This window comes from Sesamum indicum, linkage group LG8 (genome assembly GCF_000512975.1).
Source record: "Sesamum indicum cultivar Zhongzhi No. 13 linkage group LG8, S_indicum_v1.0, whole genome shotgun sequence".
In the NCBI taxonomy this organism is placed as follows: Eukaryota; Viridiplantae; Streptophyta; class Magnoliopsida; order Lamiales; family Pedaliaceae; genus Sesamum; species Sesamum indicum.
Window position 1 is genome coordinate 11729621 of NC_026152.1, and position 17466 is coordinate 11747086.

At 29.2% G+C, this 17466-nt stretch overlaps 1 protein-coding gene across 1 annotated transcript; it reads left to right on the forward strand.

The window, feature by feature from the left end:
* On the forward strand, positions 11408-12633 carry LOC105168308. Its single transcript, XM_011088337.2, has 2 exons — positions 11408-11768; positions 11887-12633. Exons 1-2 carry the CDS (start codon positions 11606-11608, stop codon positions 12372-12374), a joined length of 651 nt encoding a protein of 216 aa, XP_011086639.1. The 5' UTR covers positions 11408-11605; the 3' UTR covers positions 12375-12633.

Consider the following 17466-nt stretch of genomic DNA (forward strand, 5'->3'; position numbering starts at 1 on the left):
TAACGACTATCTAACAATTAACCCAATTCATTAGTTTTTCATCCATTTTTTATGGTGAACTACCCAAAATGTCCTTGTGGATTAAAATTATAATTTATCTATTTTTTACTTTTTTGGACTAAGTGGATAACTTTTTTTATAATTTTTAAAAAATTTTCATCCACCCTGTTTGATTTTTTTTATAAGTTTTAAAATTTTTTTTAAAAAAATTAAAAAAATACAGTAAGTGCAAAGTTGACAATTTCATATATCCATTCAAGGATTACATAATTTCTTTAAACATTAGGGGGTATTTGTAATTTTTTAAATAATGAGGGGGTATTTGTAACTATGACAAATTTCAAGGGAGATTATTGTAATTTACCCAAAACTTAATTGTAAACTAGTGTGTGTGGCACACTTAAAGGACAATAAATTAAAAAATAATTATCTTTTTTAAAAATATATTTTTAGTTGCATAAATTTAAATATTAAAGAAAAACAAAAGGAGAGGAAAAGAAGAAAGTTACAAGCTTAAAAAAGTACATGAAACTTGAGAAGGTGAGAAAGTTGGAAGTTAAAAAGGAAAATGGAAGATTAAACTATTTGGTGAAACAGTATTAAAAATAATTAAATAAACAAATAAAAAATGCGAGACACCAAAAAAAGTACCTTTCCTTAATAAAATATAAATGATCTGACCTACGTTTATCTTAATTATGATAATGAGGTATAGTTTTATTAACAAAATTAATTTCTCAAGATAATAATATCCGCATCTAACTTCCACGGAAATTAGAAGTGTCAAGTTTGATATTTTAGTGCAATGATTTATTTGATTTTTCACTTCAACTCAAAGCAAACTCTTCTCTTATAAATGAAAAATAAATTACGATTTTCATAAAATATGGCCCAAACCATTTGGCTGGGCTCGAGCACCGGAAGGCTTATTCACTTAAAGCCCATCAAGCTCCTCAACCCACTAACCCGGCCCACTTACTGATTTGACCCGACTGACTGCCTATTTGAATTTTTCTTTCATTCTCTCAAAACCCTAACCCTATCCCCATTTCCCGCCTTTTGTTTCTCTCCTCCCCTTCCCAAGTGACCTTTTGGGTCTCCCCCCTCTTCCAAGTATTCTCTGTTCTCTCTCTTCCCGATCAAAGGCTGTAGAATGCCATTTAATGAGCAGCCTCTTAATATAGCTGATTAGAAATATTTCATGGATTGATAATCTTCACCTCCTATCTCCTTCTCCCTTCTCTGAGAATTTCTAAGTTGTTCTTCATGCTCTAAAAGCTTGAACCCACTAGTTAACCAATAACCTTTGTGGCAAAGCCTTGATGGCTCTGTAAAAGCCTAAGTGGCCGTATCCATAGTGGTTTCTGTTTAACAGCCTTAGTGGCTCTGTGAGTAAAGCAACCATGCTTAGGTTGTGGCCTTTGTGGCTTTAAGGATCTGGCTATCTGAGCCTAAGATCTACCTACTCTGTTATGTTCTTTGTCTTTTTGATTCTGCAATTCCTCGGGTTATTTGTTGTATTATTATTTATGTCTATTAGAATCCTTGTAATTTATTATAGGGGTTTGTTTAACCTAGAATGCCTGTAATTAATTTTATAATTTTCTGTATTTTATTCGAGCTGGTGACCGATCCATCCCTTACATACGATTTAATTATATTTTACACACTACAAAAATACTAATTAGACATAAAATTTTCTTGAAAAAATAATAATAACAACAATGCGATCTCTTGAACTTTAACAAAAGCAGCTCATTATCTCCTACAATTTAATGTAATTATACGTAAATTCTTTGTGATTTGAAAATTATATTTAGTATCCTTAACGTTTATTTTCATCCAATAAATAGATCCCTTCATTTGTTGATATTAGTAAAATAAAATTAAATAAAAATTCATATTTTTCGACTAATTTATTATATGTTAAATAAATCTTTTGCTGATCAACTGCTCATACAGATCTTCACACATGTTAATCCATGTGAGGAGGTACATTTTTGTTCTTATAAGGATAGTTTGATAAAAAAAATTTATTTGACGTGTAATAGATGTAGTTATTCGGGGGTAAATACGAATTCTTATTCGTTTTTTTTTTTTAAGCTAGTATCAATCATTTTTGTTAATTTTGATAGTGGAGGGATTTATTTATTGAATGCTAATAAACATTATATAACTATTAGATATGATTTTTCAAATCACGCATATTGCAAATATAATTACACCAAACCCTCGTAATTATCGCATATTTTGATGAAAAATTTATCGCATTTAGCCATTTCAGTAATTTACAGATTTTAGTTTCCGCCGTGGGTCCCCCAAGAATCTGATGATTTCTTAGTATATTCTCTTGAGCATCCAATCAAATGGCTCCAATTCAACTGTCTCCCATATCTATTGTCAACATTGGAACACTGGTAAAGAATCTTTTATCATATATTAATATCACCCACACAAACACAAGTTTGAGAAATTCGAATCCGAATCACTTGATTAAATTTGAATCAATCATATGATAATACAATATATTTGTTATATGATTGATGTACAGTTTAGGAATAATGATAAATTATATAGTAAGTGTAATACACTTACTCTGTGATTAATTTGATATGGCCAAACTTGATTTGGAACAATAATTTTTGAATATAAGAAATCAATATCCCGTCCTACTTTTAAATAATAATTTAATTTAATTATGGTTTTTAATTTAAAAAAGAGCAAATATCAATCACACGTGAGTGTGATACAAATCAAAGATGGAACAAGAGATGGATTATCATTGAAAATTCACAAACTTGGAGACTCTATTAAAGAAGATTAAAGATGGATTTAGAGACGTATTTTGTCTAAATTGATTTAAACAAAGAGAAGGATTTTGAGACAGTTTTCAATCTGCATCAAAATTTAGAGCCAAATACATCCACGCAATCAACCATATGACTTTCCGCCATAATTTTGATGGGAAATTCTTCGTCTTACAATTTTTGAAAGACAGGATTACAGGCTTCAGAAACGAAATTCTCTGAAACCCTATTTTCTTGTAGTGCTGCAATGTGGGACACAAAAATATGATAGAAGGTAGACACCATTTAATTTTTTTGTTTTTGGCCTATGTTTTTTGTGGGGTCGATTTGTTGTGCCAAAAAACCAGACAGATGGTTTGTAATGTAATATTGGTTAATGGTCACAGAAATATGGTGGGCTTCTTTCTCTCTCACATGCAAATGCAATTACCAAACAAAAAATTATGTGGTGCTGCTTAGTTCGTATGTTGTTTCAGGAGTGATGACTCATCATCCTATGTGTTATCTTGCATCTTCGCATGATACAATTAGGTTTGCATCACTTCAACACCAATTTTGGACATGTTTGTAATGTATGTATCATGAAATGTGTAATTTATATTGGTTTCCTCTATAGACTTTTTCTTTTCTTTTCTTTTTTTTTTTTTTTTTGATAAAAAAGTCAGAAGATTTATCTGTAATAATAGTCGGTGAATCAGTTAATTTATGATGGAAAGATGACAATTATTATTTTTATGATTTTTTTAGTAATAGTTGTGTCTCCCAATTTAAATGCTTCAAACCAGTTTGTTTTATGATGGAGGGATGTCAATCAATATTTTAGTCGTACTATAAAAAAAAATAGATTATTCTCTACACTAAAATTCACCACGACTTAAATATAACAAAAATTAATACTATCTATCATGGTCTGATAAAATCGATGCGAAAACTTAAGTTTTGACTATAGTTAATCAACAGTTACTATGGTTTTATCTATGCCCGAATACTTGTCATAATTAAAAAAAAAAAAACATTGAAAATTCACTTCACTGTGAAGAATCGTTATTCTTGTCACAATGAATCAGTAGTTAAATTCATACTACACTCGATGTTTTATGCAATAAGTGCATCTTATTTGTATAATTTAGAATATATGAGGACTTAATATATTAAACATCGAGTATAATATCTATATGACTCGGAAAAAACTCATGTGGTTTTGATGAAATTAAGCAAAATAAAAAACCAATCATGTGGTGTTGTAGTCCATGAGGATCGTGAGATGGATATATTGTACATAAGGAGGGGAGGATCCGGGCGAACAATAGAGTTTAAAACATGTACCCGATTTGTCGAAACATAGGATCCTATCTCATAAGATTTCATCCGACTTCAGACCTGACTCGTTTTAAATAAAATCAATGCAAAAAATTAGTTTTTTCATCAAAATAAATTATCTGATACTGTTAACAGTCATGGTAAATGTATTTATCATGACTTTTAGATATGATAAATATTTTAGTCACCCTTGCAAAAACTACGATCAACAACCATTGAATGAGTAATGAGGTGGTGAATCCAAATCCTACCTACAAATATAAAAAAAGAAAATCCCCTATGAAATCATGGCGATGGTTCGTTACCCCATCAAAAGAACACAAGTTCAGGTGCAATGAACTCAACATCTTTGTCCTTCAGACGCACGCACTTGATACCGTTTGATAATTTTCTTATCAGTCATTATGATATTTTACACAATAAAATCTAATATTAATAATAATAATATATTACCACTATCCGCAATTTAAAAAAAAAAAAACTAAATTTTTATTTAATTATTTATATTTATTTTTTTCATCTCTTTTATTCCTACTTTTTTAGTATTTTCTCTTTCAAATTTATTTAGTTTTATCTGACACTGTCATCTAATTTTCTCTTTTATTTTTTTTTCCTCTATATTATATTTCAAAATTTATATTCATTTCCATATCTTTAAATACAACACATTCAAATAAATACGTATAATCAGAACTTCAGTAAAATAAATAATTATTTATAATTAATAAATATATTTGTACATGCATCGAATGTGTCGTGTACCACTAGCAATCGTTACGATCTCGTTCTTAGTAAACACGCATCATTAATTATTTATATTGATAATTTCATACGTAATTCTTTTATCAGTAATTATTACAAGTGATGATTTTTCCACATTGTTATCAAAATTATAAAAAATCATCATAACAAATGACAAAAAAAGGATCATCTGGGCAGACAATGTCACGTTACATTGTTGTCCAAAAATAAGAACGAAAACATACATGCAAGAGCATAAAATGTCCCAATTCCAAAACCCTTCTACCAAACATTAGGCAAAATCTCACCCACAAAGATCATGCATCTGAACTTCCTACAACATTCGATCAAAGTCGCAATCGTCACCCCAATCTAAAATCGTCAAGTCAAGAGAGCATGGCCTTGTTCTTGACACGTATGTACCCTGACGCGCTTCTTGAAAATCGCACTTAAGGACAACGCTACCCTACCACCCAATTTCCTCTCATTACAGGTTGAGAAGGTGTCAATGGATTCTTGACACGTATAAAGCGGTTTGAGGTTGCCGTTTTAGTCGCGTGTTTCCCGGTCTCTTGAATTTCTGGCAATAGCGTTTTTAATGTTCCTATACCAAAACAGGAATTCTCTATTTATATTCTTATTTACGAGCGTGATTTTTTGCATGAGATTTTTTTTCTTTTCTTTTCTTTTTTGAAACCGAATAATTATATTAATATCTTAATATTTTTATTAATATATCAACTCAATCAATATATTAATATAATTAAGATAATAGAATAAATTACGATGAATTTATAAATTTATATTAAGTGAGATAAATACTCATATATCTGAGAATTTGAAGTCATAATATTAAACTTGTTCATAGAATTAAACTTTCATGATATTTTTGAATCATCATTAATAAATTATGGACGACTTAGAGGGTGTTTGATAAATTTATTTAAATTATTTTGTAAATTCATATGTTTTATTAAGATATTTTTCAAAATTTTATAAGTGTAACAATTCTAATGCTTAAAAAGTATCAGTGATGTTTTTACTGAATAGTGAGTGGTGTTTCTAACACCACTGAATAGTAGGTTGGTTTTATTTAATGTATTTGATATTATTGATCATAGTATGATTGTTGTAATGATTTATTAAATATTGATATCCGACAATAATTATTATAATCAATTTATTTCAATTAAAAATAAACCATCGCTCTTTAAAAAAAAGAATATTAGTGATGTAATTCTATAATTCATATGAAGATCATTTGAAAGGAGCTTTTGAAATTTAAAAATAAATCTAGAACTTCTCACTTTTTTTTTAAAAAAAAAAAGGTTTTATTATAAGCTCCTTCCATCCTATTTTTTAAATGTTATATTTTAATAAAAACTTACACTTTAAACATGTTAAATGACCTACTCATCTAAAAGCTTAAGCTATTAGAGAACAAAATTATTTAATTTTTAATAAATAACATTTCCCCTCATGTGTTAATTTTGCACGTGAAACTTGTTTTTTCTTTTTTTTACCTGATTCTGAAACACCCATTTAAAAATTTAAACTTTTAAAAAGAAGAATTATTTAACATCTTATAATATGTTTAAAAAAATTTATAAACTTGTTCAGACGCTCTTTTAGTCGGAAAGATGGTTTTAGTGGTGGTATTTTCAATTCAAAGCTGATCACCGAATTAAATGAAATGTTGATAATTCTTTGACATCAAATTTGATGAGAAAATAAATCAATTTGGAAAGAGACCCCAACCAAATTATTTTTTCAATTATAATTACAATTATAGTATAAGATATAATTCACACGACCCTTTTTCTTAATAATTACATATAGAATAGTTAATATTTTATTTTATGATAATATTATATTTTTATTAGATATCCCAGAAAGTTACAATTTTAGTCCTATATGAAGATAGTATTTTGGTCCTACTAAAATTAATTTTGGTATTTGGTCTTGCAATTACAAAAATTGGCAATTTGCTAATAAATTTAATCAAAAATTCAAAAATGAACCAAAAATCTCTAAATTAGCATATCACGTGCACATCGCATGTACTTTTCCAACAAAATCCTACACTAAACCTAAACATATGTACCTTCTACAACTGCAAGCTACTTCAGCTATTTTTGGACACAATTCATTATAGCTGATCTGTTTTTTGCAATTCCTTTTGTTCATAAATGTACATAAAATTGTTACATGAGAGATCCCATTTAGTTTTCTTATTTTCAGTAGATAAAATGAAAAAGCAGGTGTGACACCACACAGACTCGTTAAGAAAAATTGCATCTGCACTATGAGCATTGGTCAGAATTATATAGTTGACCTGTCGCATGTAGGCAAGAAAACCTTACTTACAGGTAATGATTCGAACCCACATGTGAATTTGGCAACGTTCGACTTTTAACCATTAAGCCACAACAATTGGCTAAATTTTCTTTAATTTATATCGAACTTTTGGATTGAGAAATTAAAAAAAATATGTTTCAGATTGTTTAATTAAGAAACAAATAATAAAGAAAAGAAAAGAAATGGAAACATAGAGAACATGCAAAGTCTCCCTTTGGAACAACAAAGTGATGCACCCAACCTCTCCTTTCTCCTTCATTACATTTACTTGCAAAAGGATAAGGTGGTAAAGGTGGATAGGGTATGCTCCATTCCCCCTTCCCAACATCACCAAACCATATTTATCAAAACCAAAATGGGATAATGGAAAATGAAATTGAAAATACCCAAAGATTTTGACCCCACAATTTGGGACCCACTTAGCCAATTTTGCATGTTCTCATTGGCCCCAAGAAATGGACACCATGTTTGGATTCTTGCATAAACATGAAAACCAATGAAATGGACAATAAATATAAAAATCATAAAATTAAGGTTTCGTTATACAAACGTGTGGATATTTATCTCACTTTATATAGATATGAAATAATTTATTATTTAATTATTTATTTATAATTTGAATATTTTTTAGAAAAAAAAAAAAGAGAAAGAAACATAATGTTGTTTCGAATTTATTAAAGTAGTTATTAATATTTACGATAATGATATAATTGTTTTTTTTTTTTTTGAGAAAAATGATGAATTCCAATAGTGCCCTCTTTGAATTTAAATATCTTTTCCATATTTTATAGTCAAAATCATTATAATTGTAATTGTGAATGTATAATTCATAGAAATCTCCAATAATTTATCAACACGTTTGAAGAAGAAAACACCGAAAAGTTACTGTTTAGTAGTCCTTGGAAATGATTGATGAGGAGATGTTGGGAAAATTCAAATTGGGTTTACGTAATTGTATTTTCAACTATTGAATCAAAGTCATGACAAAAATAAGGTATATATACATATATGGACGATGATATTATCTTGGTAATTCCTCTAATTTACATAGATTTTTGTTCTGTGTGTTTTCTTTTTTCTAAGTGTCTGCATTTATAACGTCTGAACGTATTTATTGATTTGAATTATTAATATATTAAATCAATATTTAAATTTAAATATATTGAATGATATAATTAATCGTATAATTTTATATATATATGTAGAGTGAACAGTTTTACTTAAGTTGCATTTAGTTCGGGATTTGAAGTTAGAAATTATAAATCCACAATGGTAACTATTTTAGGTTGTTTGGACAATTTTATGTTACAAACGGTTTTAAATCCTAAACATCATATCTTGAATTATATTTTGTGTATTATGATGTATTTTAAATTTATTTAATGTGAACTTATTTTAAAATTTATTGTTATAACTTTTATTAAAATGTGATTTTTATGGAATTTAATTTCAAAAGTAATTATTGAAAAAAGGATCAAACGACATAAAAAAATATGTTTGTACTTTAAACACGGGTTTTATTGACTAATTGGTAAATAATAGCTAAATAAAGTTAGTGAATAAAGAAAATTATTACTATTAAAACTGAGAAAAAAAATAACCATTTTTTAAAATAATTTATTAGCATTAATTTGGTAATAATTCTCTAAAATAGAGTTTAATAAATGTTATATTATATATAATATGTGTATATGAATGCATACACATCCTGATATTCATTTTTAATATCCATTATGTTATACCCTTTTGTATCCCCACATTATCTTTTATAATTATAATAGTTATGGTGTATTTTGTAACTATAATTTTGGTGGTCTATAGATACCAGCATGTATTTCATTTGTAAATAGCTTTTGGAGAGAATAAAAAAGTGATTTGGAGAAATACATATATTGTTTTCTTTGTATTCTATTAGGGGTGATAGGCCAATAAACTTAGAATTTCTCTAAGTTTATAACACATCATGTATTTTTATTTTTTAAAATAAAAAAACATTTAAATTACAGATTGAGAGGGATTAAAAATTACGAAATTTCTGAGAAAATATGAAAAGAAACAAATGTACAGAGAAATAGTGCACAGCTGTTCACTTATGTCCTGACAGTTGAGGCGTTAAGGGGTCCCACCTCTTACCAGTCTGTCCGTTCAAACATGCTTGTCCTGCTCCTTCTGGACCATCTCTCCGACATTGATTGCATGCCATTGGATTTTAATTACTACACATACATATATATATATATATACATATATATAATTTGTTACAATTAGATCTTGAATATATAAAATTCTACTTTCTTCTAAAAGTTTGGAAATTATACTTATACTTTTTTTCAAAAAATTTATTATTTACACATGTTCTCATTTTGTTAGGATTTGAACAAAAAATTCTGACGTTAGAAAAAAAATTACATAAATTTGCAATTTTACCCCTTATTCAACATTGTCATGTTATAGTTTTGTATTATAAAGAAAAAATATAATGATGTTGACCTTACTTTATATATATATATATATTATATTTATCTCTTTATAAGTACAAAATTATACTTGAAAATGCTAAATAAAGGGCAAAAACTAAAAGCGTATATATATATTTTTTTGCTAATTTTAGTATTTTTCATCCAATTCTTAATAGAAGGAAGTTAGGTGTAAATGGAGAATTTTTGAAAAAGATTGTAACTTATAATTATAATTTCAAAAAAATTGGATTGATAATATAATTGTTCAAATTTATTTGAATTATTATCGAATTTAAATATTTATATTTAAATTTAATTTAATTATTAATCTAATCGAGTTCAAACAATCTTTAATTGGATTAAGTATGAATCAAGTTTGAGTAATTTGATATTATTAAATATATTTCATTGTTTTAGCACTAATCGAATCGAGTTCGAGCCCAGGTCAAAAGCTTATTGAATAATTTTTTTTTTCAAGTGTGGTTTGCTAATTTTAACAAATCGAATTCAAACGAACTTTTTTTAATTGATGTCAATTTGAATATCGAGTGGTTTAATTTATTTTTTAGGCCTAATCATAAGTATTTTATTGTATCCAAATACTTCAAATACTTATCTTTAAAATAAGATTTGATATCTTATAAGCACACAGTACTATAAAAGTAGACTTATATATTCATATCGTAAGACTTTAGCAAGGGTTCATTGACGACAATATTTACTTTTGACTATTGGAATATATGTATATACATATATATATATATATTTATATAAGAACTATTTTTCACAATTCACCCTATAATTTTAATTTAGCAACTTAAATGAAAATGAATTGCATGAAATAAACTGTGTAATTATATAGTTTTTCTTTCAAATATTAAATTTAAATAAAATATAAGAGAAATAGACTAAAAATTTCAAGATTCCTTTTCTCAATAATTTCAAAATTTTGCATGTGAATGCAGCAAAAATGTTGGACCATATTTCATTTTCTGAAAATAAATTTCATGTTTTTCCCAGGAAGACGTGTTTATCTTGATAACAATTTTGAAAAACGCTTAACTAGGAACTTTATTTCTTAATATTATTGATAAATTATATCGATACTTTTTTAAAATACGTCTAATTACACAAAAAAAAATTATTTTTATTAAAATTATAAGTATATTCCATAAGGGTGTGTCTATATAATTTATCTCAAGAGTCTATTTATATGTTTTTGTTCCTAAGAGGGTGTCAGCATAGATTACAATTACAACATCTGGAGGTATGTTTGTAATTTTGTAAAAGGTAAGAGATATTTCTTTAATTAAATCAAATTCTAGGGGCATCTAATTTTATTTCTATTTTAGGTAAAAAGAATGAATAATTATTAATTAAAATAAATCGAATACAATCATTCATGTCGAATGTTTATATATAACAAAGATAACTATGACAACAGTCACACCTAGTGTTATAGTAAAAAGACAACACCTACTATGCAATAAAACAACATCACACATATTGTTGGAATTCCAACTCCCCTCAACTTGGCTTCTAAAACTAATTATACACAAAGGAATTTGAGGTGAATGTCCGACCCGAATCAATATTGGTGAAGATTAAGTGAATGGTGGGGCAATAATAACCTCAATATTTAACCTTAGGGTCCACGAACATGGGGGAATCTAAGTAAGGTTGAGAGAGGTCTTTTTCTTACTTACAGCTACCACATCCAAATCTCTTAGCCTTAACCCTCCATACCAAAAACTCTATAAATAAGTGGTTGATGCTACCTTCCATAGGCTTCAAGAACAATCCACTCCCAACCTTCTTCTCCTCCTTCTCCTCCTTCTTCTCCTTCTTCTAGAATTTGGATCCGGATTTCTCTTTATACCGAAAAGCCACTCAACTGGACCCATACCCGGAAAGGAAAGCATGGTTGGATCTTCACTTAACTCCCACAATCTCACTCCCAAGCCCATCAAGTTCTTGTGTAGTTACGGTGGCCGGATCCTCCCCCGCTACCCGGACGGCAAGCTCCGTTACCACGGCGGCGAAACCCGTGTGCTCTCCGTCGACACCTCCATTTCCTTTGCTGGTGAGTTCTTGTTCTTCTTCAAATTTAATATATATTTAGGTTGAATTAAAGTGATTGTGTTTGTTTTTGCTCGTAATTTTCCTCAAATTAATGCATATTTTTGTTTTGTTTTTTGTAGAATTGTTGGTGAAGATGGGGGAGATGTGTGGATCGTCGGTGAGTCTGAGGTGCCAATTGCCGACGGAAGATTTGGACGCGTTGGTGTCGATAACATCCGACGAGGATCTCGACAATCTCATAGAGGAATACGACCGTGCTGCTACGTCCGCCCCGTCGTCGTCCCTCAAAATCAGGGCCTTCCTTTCTGCCCCCAAAACCATAAAAAAAGTGTCTCCGCCTCCGTCCTCCGCCGTCTCCTGCTGCAGCGACGGCTCACCGCCTAAATCACTGCTCTATTCCGGCGCCGGAGTACCACCTAGGTACCCAACCTCGGCCGCCTACCGCCGATGCTACCGCCGCCCGTCAAGGCCGCCGGCGTACCCTATTGTCGGTGCCAAATCAGCCGGAAAAATCCCTCATCAGTACGCCTACGCCTATCAGTGCCACAATGTCCATGGAAATGGTGGCCATGCTTATCTAATCCACAACGGCAACCACTGGCAATAGCAGATACAGTTCTGGCGAAAGCAAAAGCGCTACTCCTTTTGGAAGTAAAATAGAGAGAAAATTACTGCTAGTAAAGTAGAAGCAAAACTAGTAAAACCAAAAAAGAGAAAGTATATCTCGATGATGTAAGATGATGCATATATATATATATATATAGGAATGTGTATATGATTGAAGGGATCCATTTTAATTAATCCCCACTGCCTCTCAAATTAATGGAATTTTTTTTCCTTTTCTGGAAAATAATTTATTAAATTCATTTTCTTCCCGTAATTCCCGATTTATCTTTTGAATTCTTGAGTTTTATTTATTTTTGGGTCATGTACGACTTATTTTTATCTTGTTTCTGATATCATATTCGATATACTGAGGTGAACTGTGAATTAACGTTGCTACGTTCTCTTGTGTTGTTTGGGAAGAAATTTCTATTATTAAAATTTTAATTAGAAGATTTATTTTCTTGATAAATTGATTTTTGTTTTTTACAAAAAAATGTGATATTTATTCTGTTGATGACTAATGTTTTTCCACTTTAAGATGCATTGCAGGTGGAGAAGACATTTAGGTATCTCTTGTATGAAATGATACTTCATACCAGCCATCTTGAATTGTGAAGTGTGAAGGTATATGGTGAAATTCCTCTTAGGCATTCTTTCCCTCACATATTTTCAAAAGTTCACATTGAATTTTGAATACTATTACCCTCCTTTTAATTTGGAGTCAAATATTTTCTGTTATCTTCGTTTTTTAGAATTTTCTTCTATTCTTTTGAAATACAAAGAGTCGTATTTCAAATTTTCTTGAAAAATATAAAGTTCAAATTTAAACATAAGTCCGTTAAAAAATAAATTATTTGATTTGTATATAAATTTCTCCGTAGCCCATCAAATTCTTGATCCTTTTAGTAGAAAATAGTCAGAATATTGCTTTTAATAAAAGCAATTCACACTAACATTACGCGGATAACAAGATACGCTAATGAATTTTAGTATCCAACATCAGATATTCTAGTTCAATCGAGTTCGATCAGATTTAATATATTTGTTATGTGATTAGTTATTTTTTTAAATTGAAGATCAACTTTGACCGAGAAATATAATTGTACTTATTATTTAATTGAGTCAATATAATCAAACTTGACATAATAAGAATTTTTCTCCCCAGAAATTGAAAAATCTTGATATTTGAAAGCTTCAACTTTGGCTGCTTTCCGATTTTGTCTTTCCCAAATTTAATGCCAGGACAATTTTATTTATTAATGATATTGAAAGAGGGACGACTACATGCCTAACTGTAATTGATTGCTTCATTTTATGACCAGATTCTATTAATTATATCAGAATATTGATATATAATTTAATAAAAATCTATCAATCACGTAATAAAAAAAGAACGACAATGGTGAAGTGTGGAAGAATATGACGTACCAATGGATCTCTACTCGTTGCGACGAGTTGATCTCGAAATTCTTAATGCTTTTGCTCCTATTTCGAACAGAATTAGTTTTATCTTTGATTTATGATGATGACTACTGCAGTGAAAAACAGAAAAGAAAGAAAAGAAAAAAGAGAGAGAGAGTAAAGGAATTCTCCTCATGTGAAGATTCTATTGTACAGAGCACCGAAGAAATTGCAAGAATATGTAAGAAATGGGGAGAAAGTAAGAATTGAAGATAAAGAAAGAGTGGTTTAAGGTTATTGCGCCATCCGTCTCAAATGAAAGAAAATCTGTCTCCCAAACCCCTTCTATTTTCTATTTTGGGGATGAAGTCTTTTTCTTCCTCAACGCGACGGGTGGTGACAAGATATGAAATGACATTAGTTTTAAAAAAAATAATAATTATAATTTTAGTCATGTTACAATATAATTATTTTATTTTTTAAAATTATTATAATGTAATTGTTAATGATAACAATTACACTATTCACACATTAATTCATATTTATTGAATCAGATTTGACCGAATATCCAATCCGTTGCAGTCCAATGACTTCTTTACTTAAAAAGATGGTGAGATTGGAATTGGTGGGTTGGACTTGGTAAAAAATGGGGTTAATGCTGGATTGCAATCCCACCGGGGGTAAAAAATGGGGTAAAAAAAGGTGGGATAGGCAATCCGACCTGGGTTACCTTGTCGGGATTAAATTTAAGGTTGCCCATTGTGTTCAGATTTTTTAGTCCCCCAATTCTAATTAAATTTTATCATTATTTGGGCATTAATATGACGTGTTTGACTGAGTGAGGATATAATGTAATCCATCAAAGTAAATCTTGTACTAATATAACAAAAACAAACCGTAAATTTTGTCAATACATCACAGTTTTGTCATAGGTAAAATAAAACTATGAAAAATGTTAAATAATCATGCCCAAAACTTAAATTTTCATATGTTTTGTTTGATAGTTGTAGATATGATTTATTTGTCATAATTTTTAAATCGTATTGATTTGTAGTGTAGAGAATAAATTTTTTTTTTTAAATAAACAGTTATCATTTACGTTTGTTTTCTAAAAAGAAAAGTGAGGGGATCAATGTCAAATTGGATATGAAAAGGCCACTTGATGTTGCAGTGGTGGTGGTTTCAGTGTAAATTGGGACAATCTTGTGGGGCCAAGATAATATATCATCAAATTTATGGATAGTTCAGCAAATAAAATCTGGGGTTGTAAAGGTAAATATTTTGTTGGCCAGGGCTTGAACGCAAATTCCGAAACTTAAAGCCCATCTGGAGAAATTTGAATTCAGACTTCTACCTCATTCTCATTAATGAAGAAAAAGACCCCAAAGAAATCACAATCCCCCCCAACAAAAATAAAAAAAAAAACACCAAAAGACAGAATAAATTATTATGATATTTGTGTATGGGGGAAGCAATATTATGTACATACAAGTATATAAATATATATTTTTATGAGATAGAGGGCATTTTTACGAGTCATGATTGTAAAATTCCAGCGTATAGTAACTTTTTTCCTTGGAAAAAAAATAATTGAAATCTAACAAGCATTTATGGTACTATATCTGGAAGAGTTTTGAAAATTAAAAGATTGATTTTTTTTATATTTTATGTCATAAAATAGTAAAAGTTTATCTAAAAAAATATAGATAAAAAACTATAAGAACAGGTCTTTTTAGGTAAGTTATTCTCCCACTTGAGAATAACTGTGATTATAATAATTACAAAATTGTCATTATTAATATTTTATACAATTTACAATCTTATTTTGTCCTATTTTTAAAATTAGATCTAATATTTTGTATGTAATATTTATTTTTTTTTTATAAAATATACGAATTTATAAAAAAAAATTAATTTATATTCTCCATACTCATTTAACAATTTTGGAGAAAATTAAGTGCCCATGATTCAAAAGAAATAAATAATGAAATACATTAATGTCAAATTCAATTTGATACTTGCTATTGGAGCCACCAAATCAATCTATAAAGCATAAAAATAAAAATAAAAATTAAAGAAAGAATCAATCGTAATTGTCTTATCTTTGAATTGATAAGGTCACAATGGATATGACACATGTGACACCATTTTGATAAGATATCTAGGGTTGGAAAATGAAATAGAAATAGTTGATATTCAAACTTTCATTTGATATGACCATTAATTGAAAATTACAAATTGATCCGCATTGAACATGATATCCCTTCTGAGGTCGAATTTTGCGATTTGATAAGATTATTTCAAATTTGAAGTGGGCCCTGAGAATAGAGAAGCACGTTAGGTTAGTCGGATGATTCCTTGGCGAAAACCCTATAATATTTAAGTCAATTCAAATTCGAGATGGTAAAAAATAATTTGGAGTAGTAGTAAATGAAGTAGCAAGTAACAAAGTAGTAGTCTAAATCTCGAGTCATCAGAGCTCGACCCAACCCAAGATTGAAAGATGGGGATCTTGGCGGCTGATCCAGTAGTATTTTAGTATTGTTTAAGGGTTATTTACGTATTTTTTCAAGCAAGTATGATATACCCCTATCATATATAAAATTATTTAGACCTAAGCGACTAGATTGCGAAAATCATATTAAGAAAACTATGTAAGGTTTTCAATGAAGTCCCTAAAATATGTGGTCAAAATTGATGGGATAATTGGGAGCATGAGCAAAAACGTTAACTTCGCGTATCTATCTTATTTACGATAAGTTTATATAACCACTTTGTATAGAAGCGGAGAACTTTTGGATCGGAATAACATAACAAGAGTTCTTTCCTAAGATTTGATATTTAAGTTGATCCGCGAAATTTTATCCCCACTTTTGATTTGTAACATCACTATTAAGAGACATCAATGCCCTATCGATTCATGGAATGAAATATAATATGACAAATTGATTATTCTTATCTTATTACACTATTGAAAATGGGAACAAAAAACAGAAAGCTTGATTAAGGTTATCCAAAATATCCCACTTTCCTAATTTGTTTGCTTCTTCATCAAATTGTCCAATTTGCATGCTTCCAAACCAATGTGAATTTAGCCCTTTATCCATAAAGCAAAAAGGGAAATTGGGAGATCACGAGTTGTCTACATGCTACATCCTTATTCTTGAAATTAATGAATTAATTTATATTTAATTCTTTTTTTAAAAATAAAATAATTATAAGATAACAGATTCACATGATTCGAAAAAATTCTCCTAATACCGATAATTGCTTAAAATCAATTTCTATTGAAATGTTTCTAGTGAATTTAAATAAAATGCACTTATCAACTACTAATGTAACAATACCTATAAAGCATCGTAAATTTGGATGCGTGATCGTTGGCTCTAGATATAAGGTTGGATCGAACTTCATATTCCAAAAATAATGATCTTTTCTAAAAAAATCACATCACATAAGTTTACAATAAGTAAAAAGTAAGCAAGGAGCGACTATAGCCTTTGAACGTCTTGCTTTTACACAATTGTACCATACTTACCATAAAACAATTAAAGGGTGGGAAAAAAATCGAAGTATTCATAATTTTTTAAAGAAAAAGAAGAAAAAAATGGACCAATTGAGCCCACAAAAATTAGGGAGACCCAAATGAGGAGCAAGCACTAGGACTAGCACGAGCACTAGTGATGGTTGAG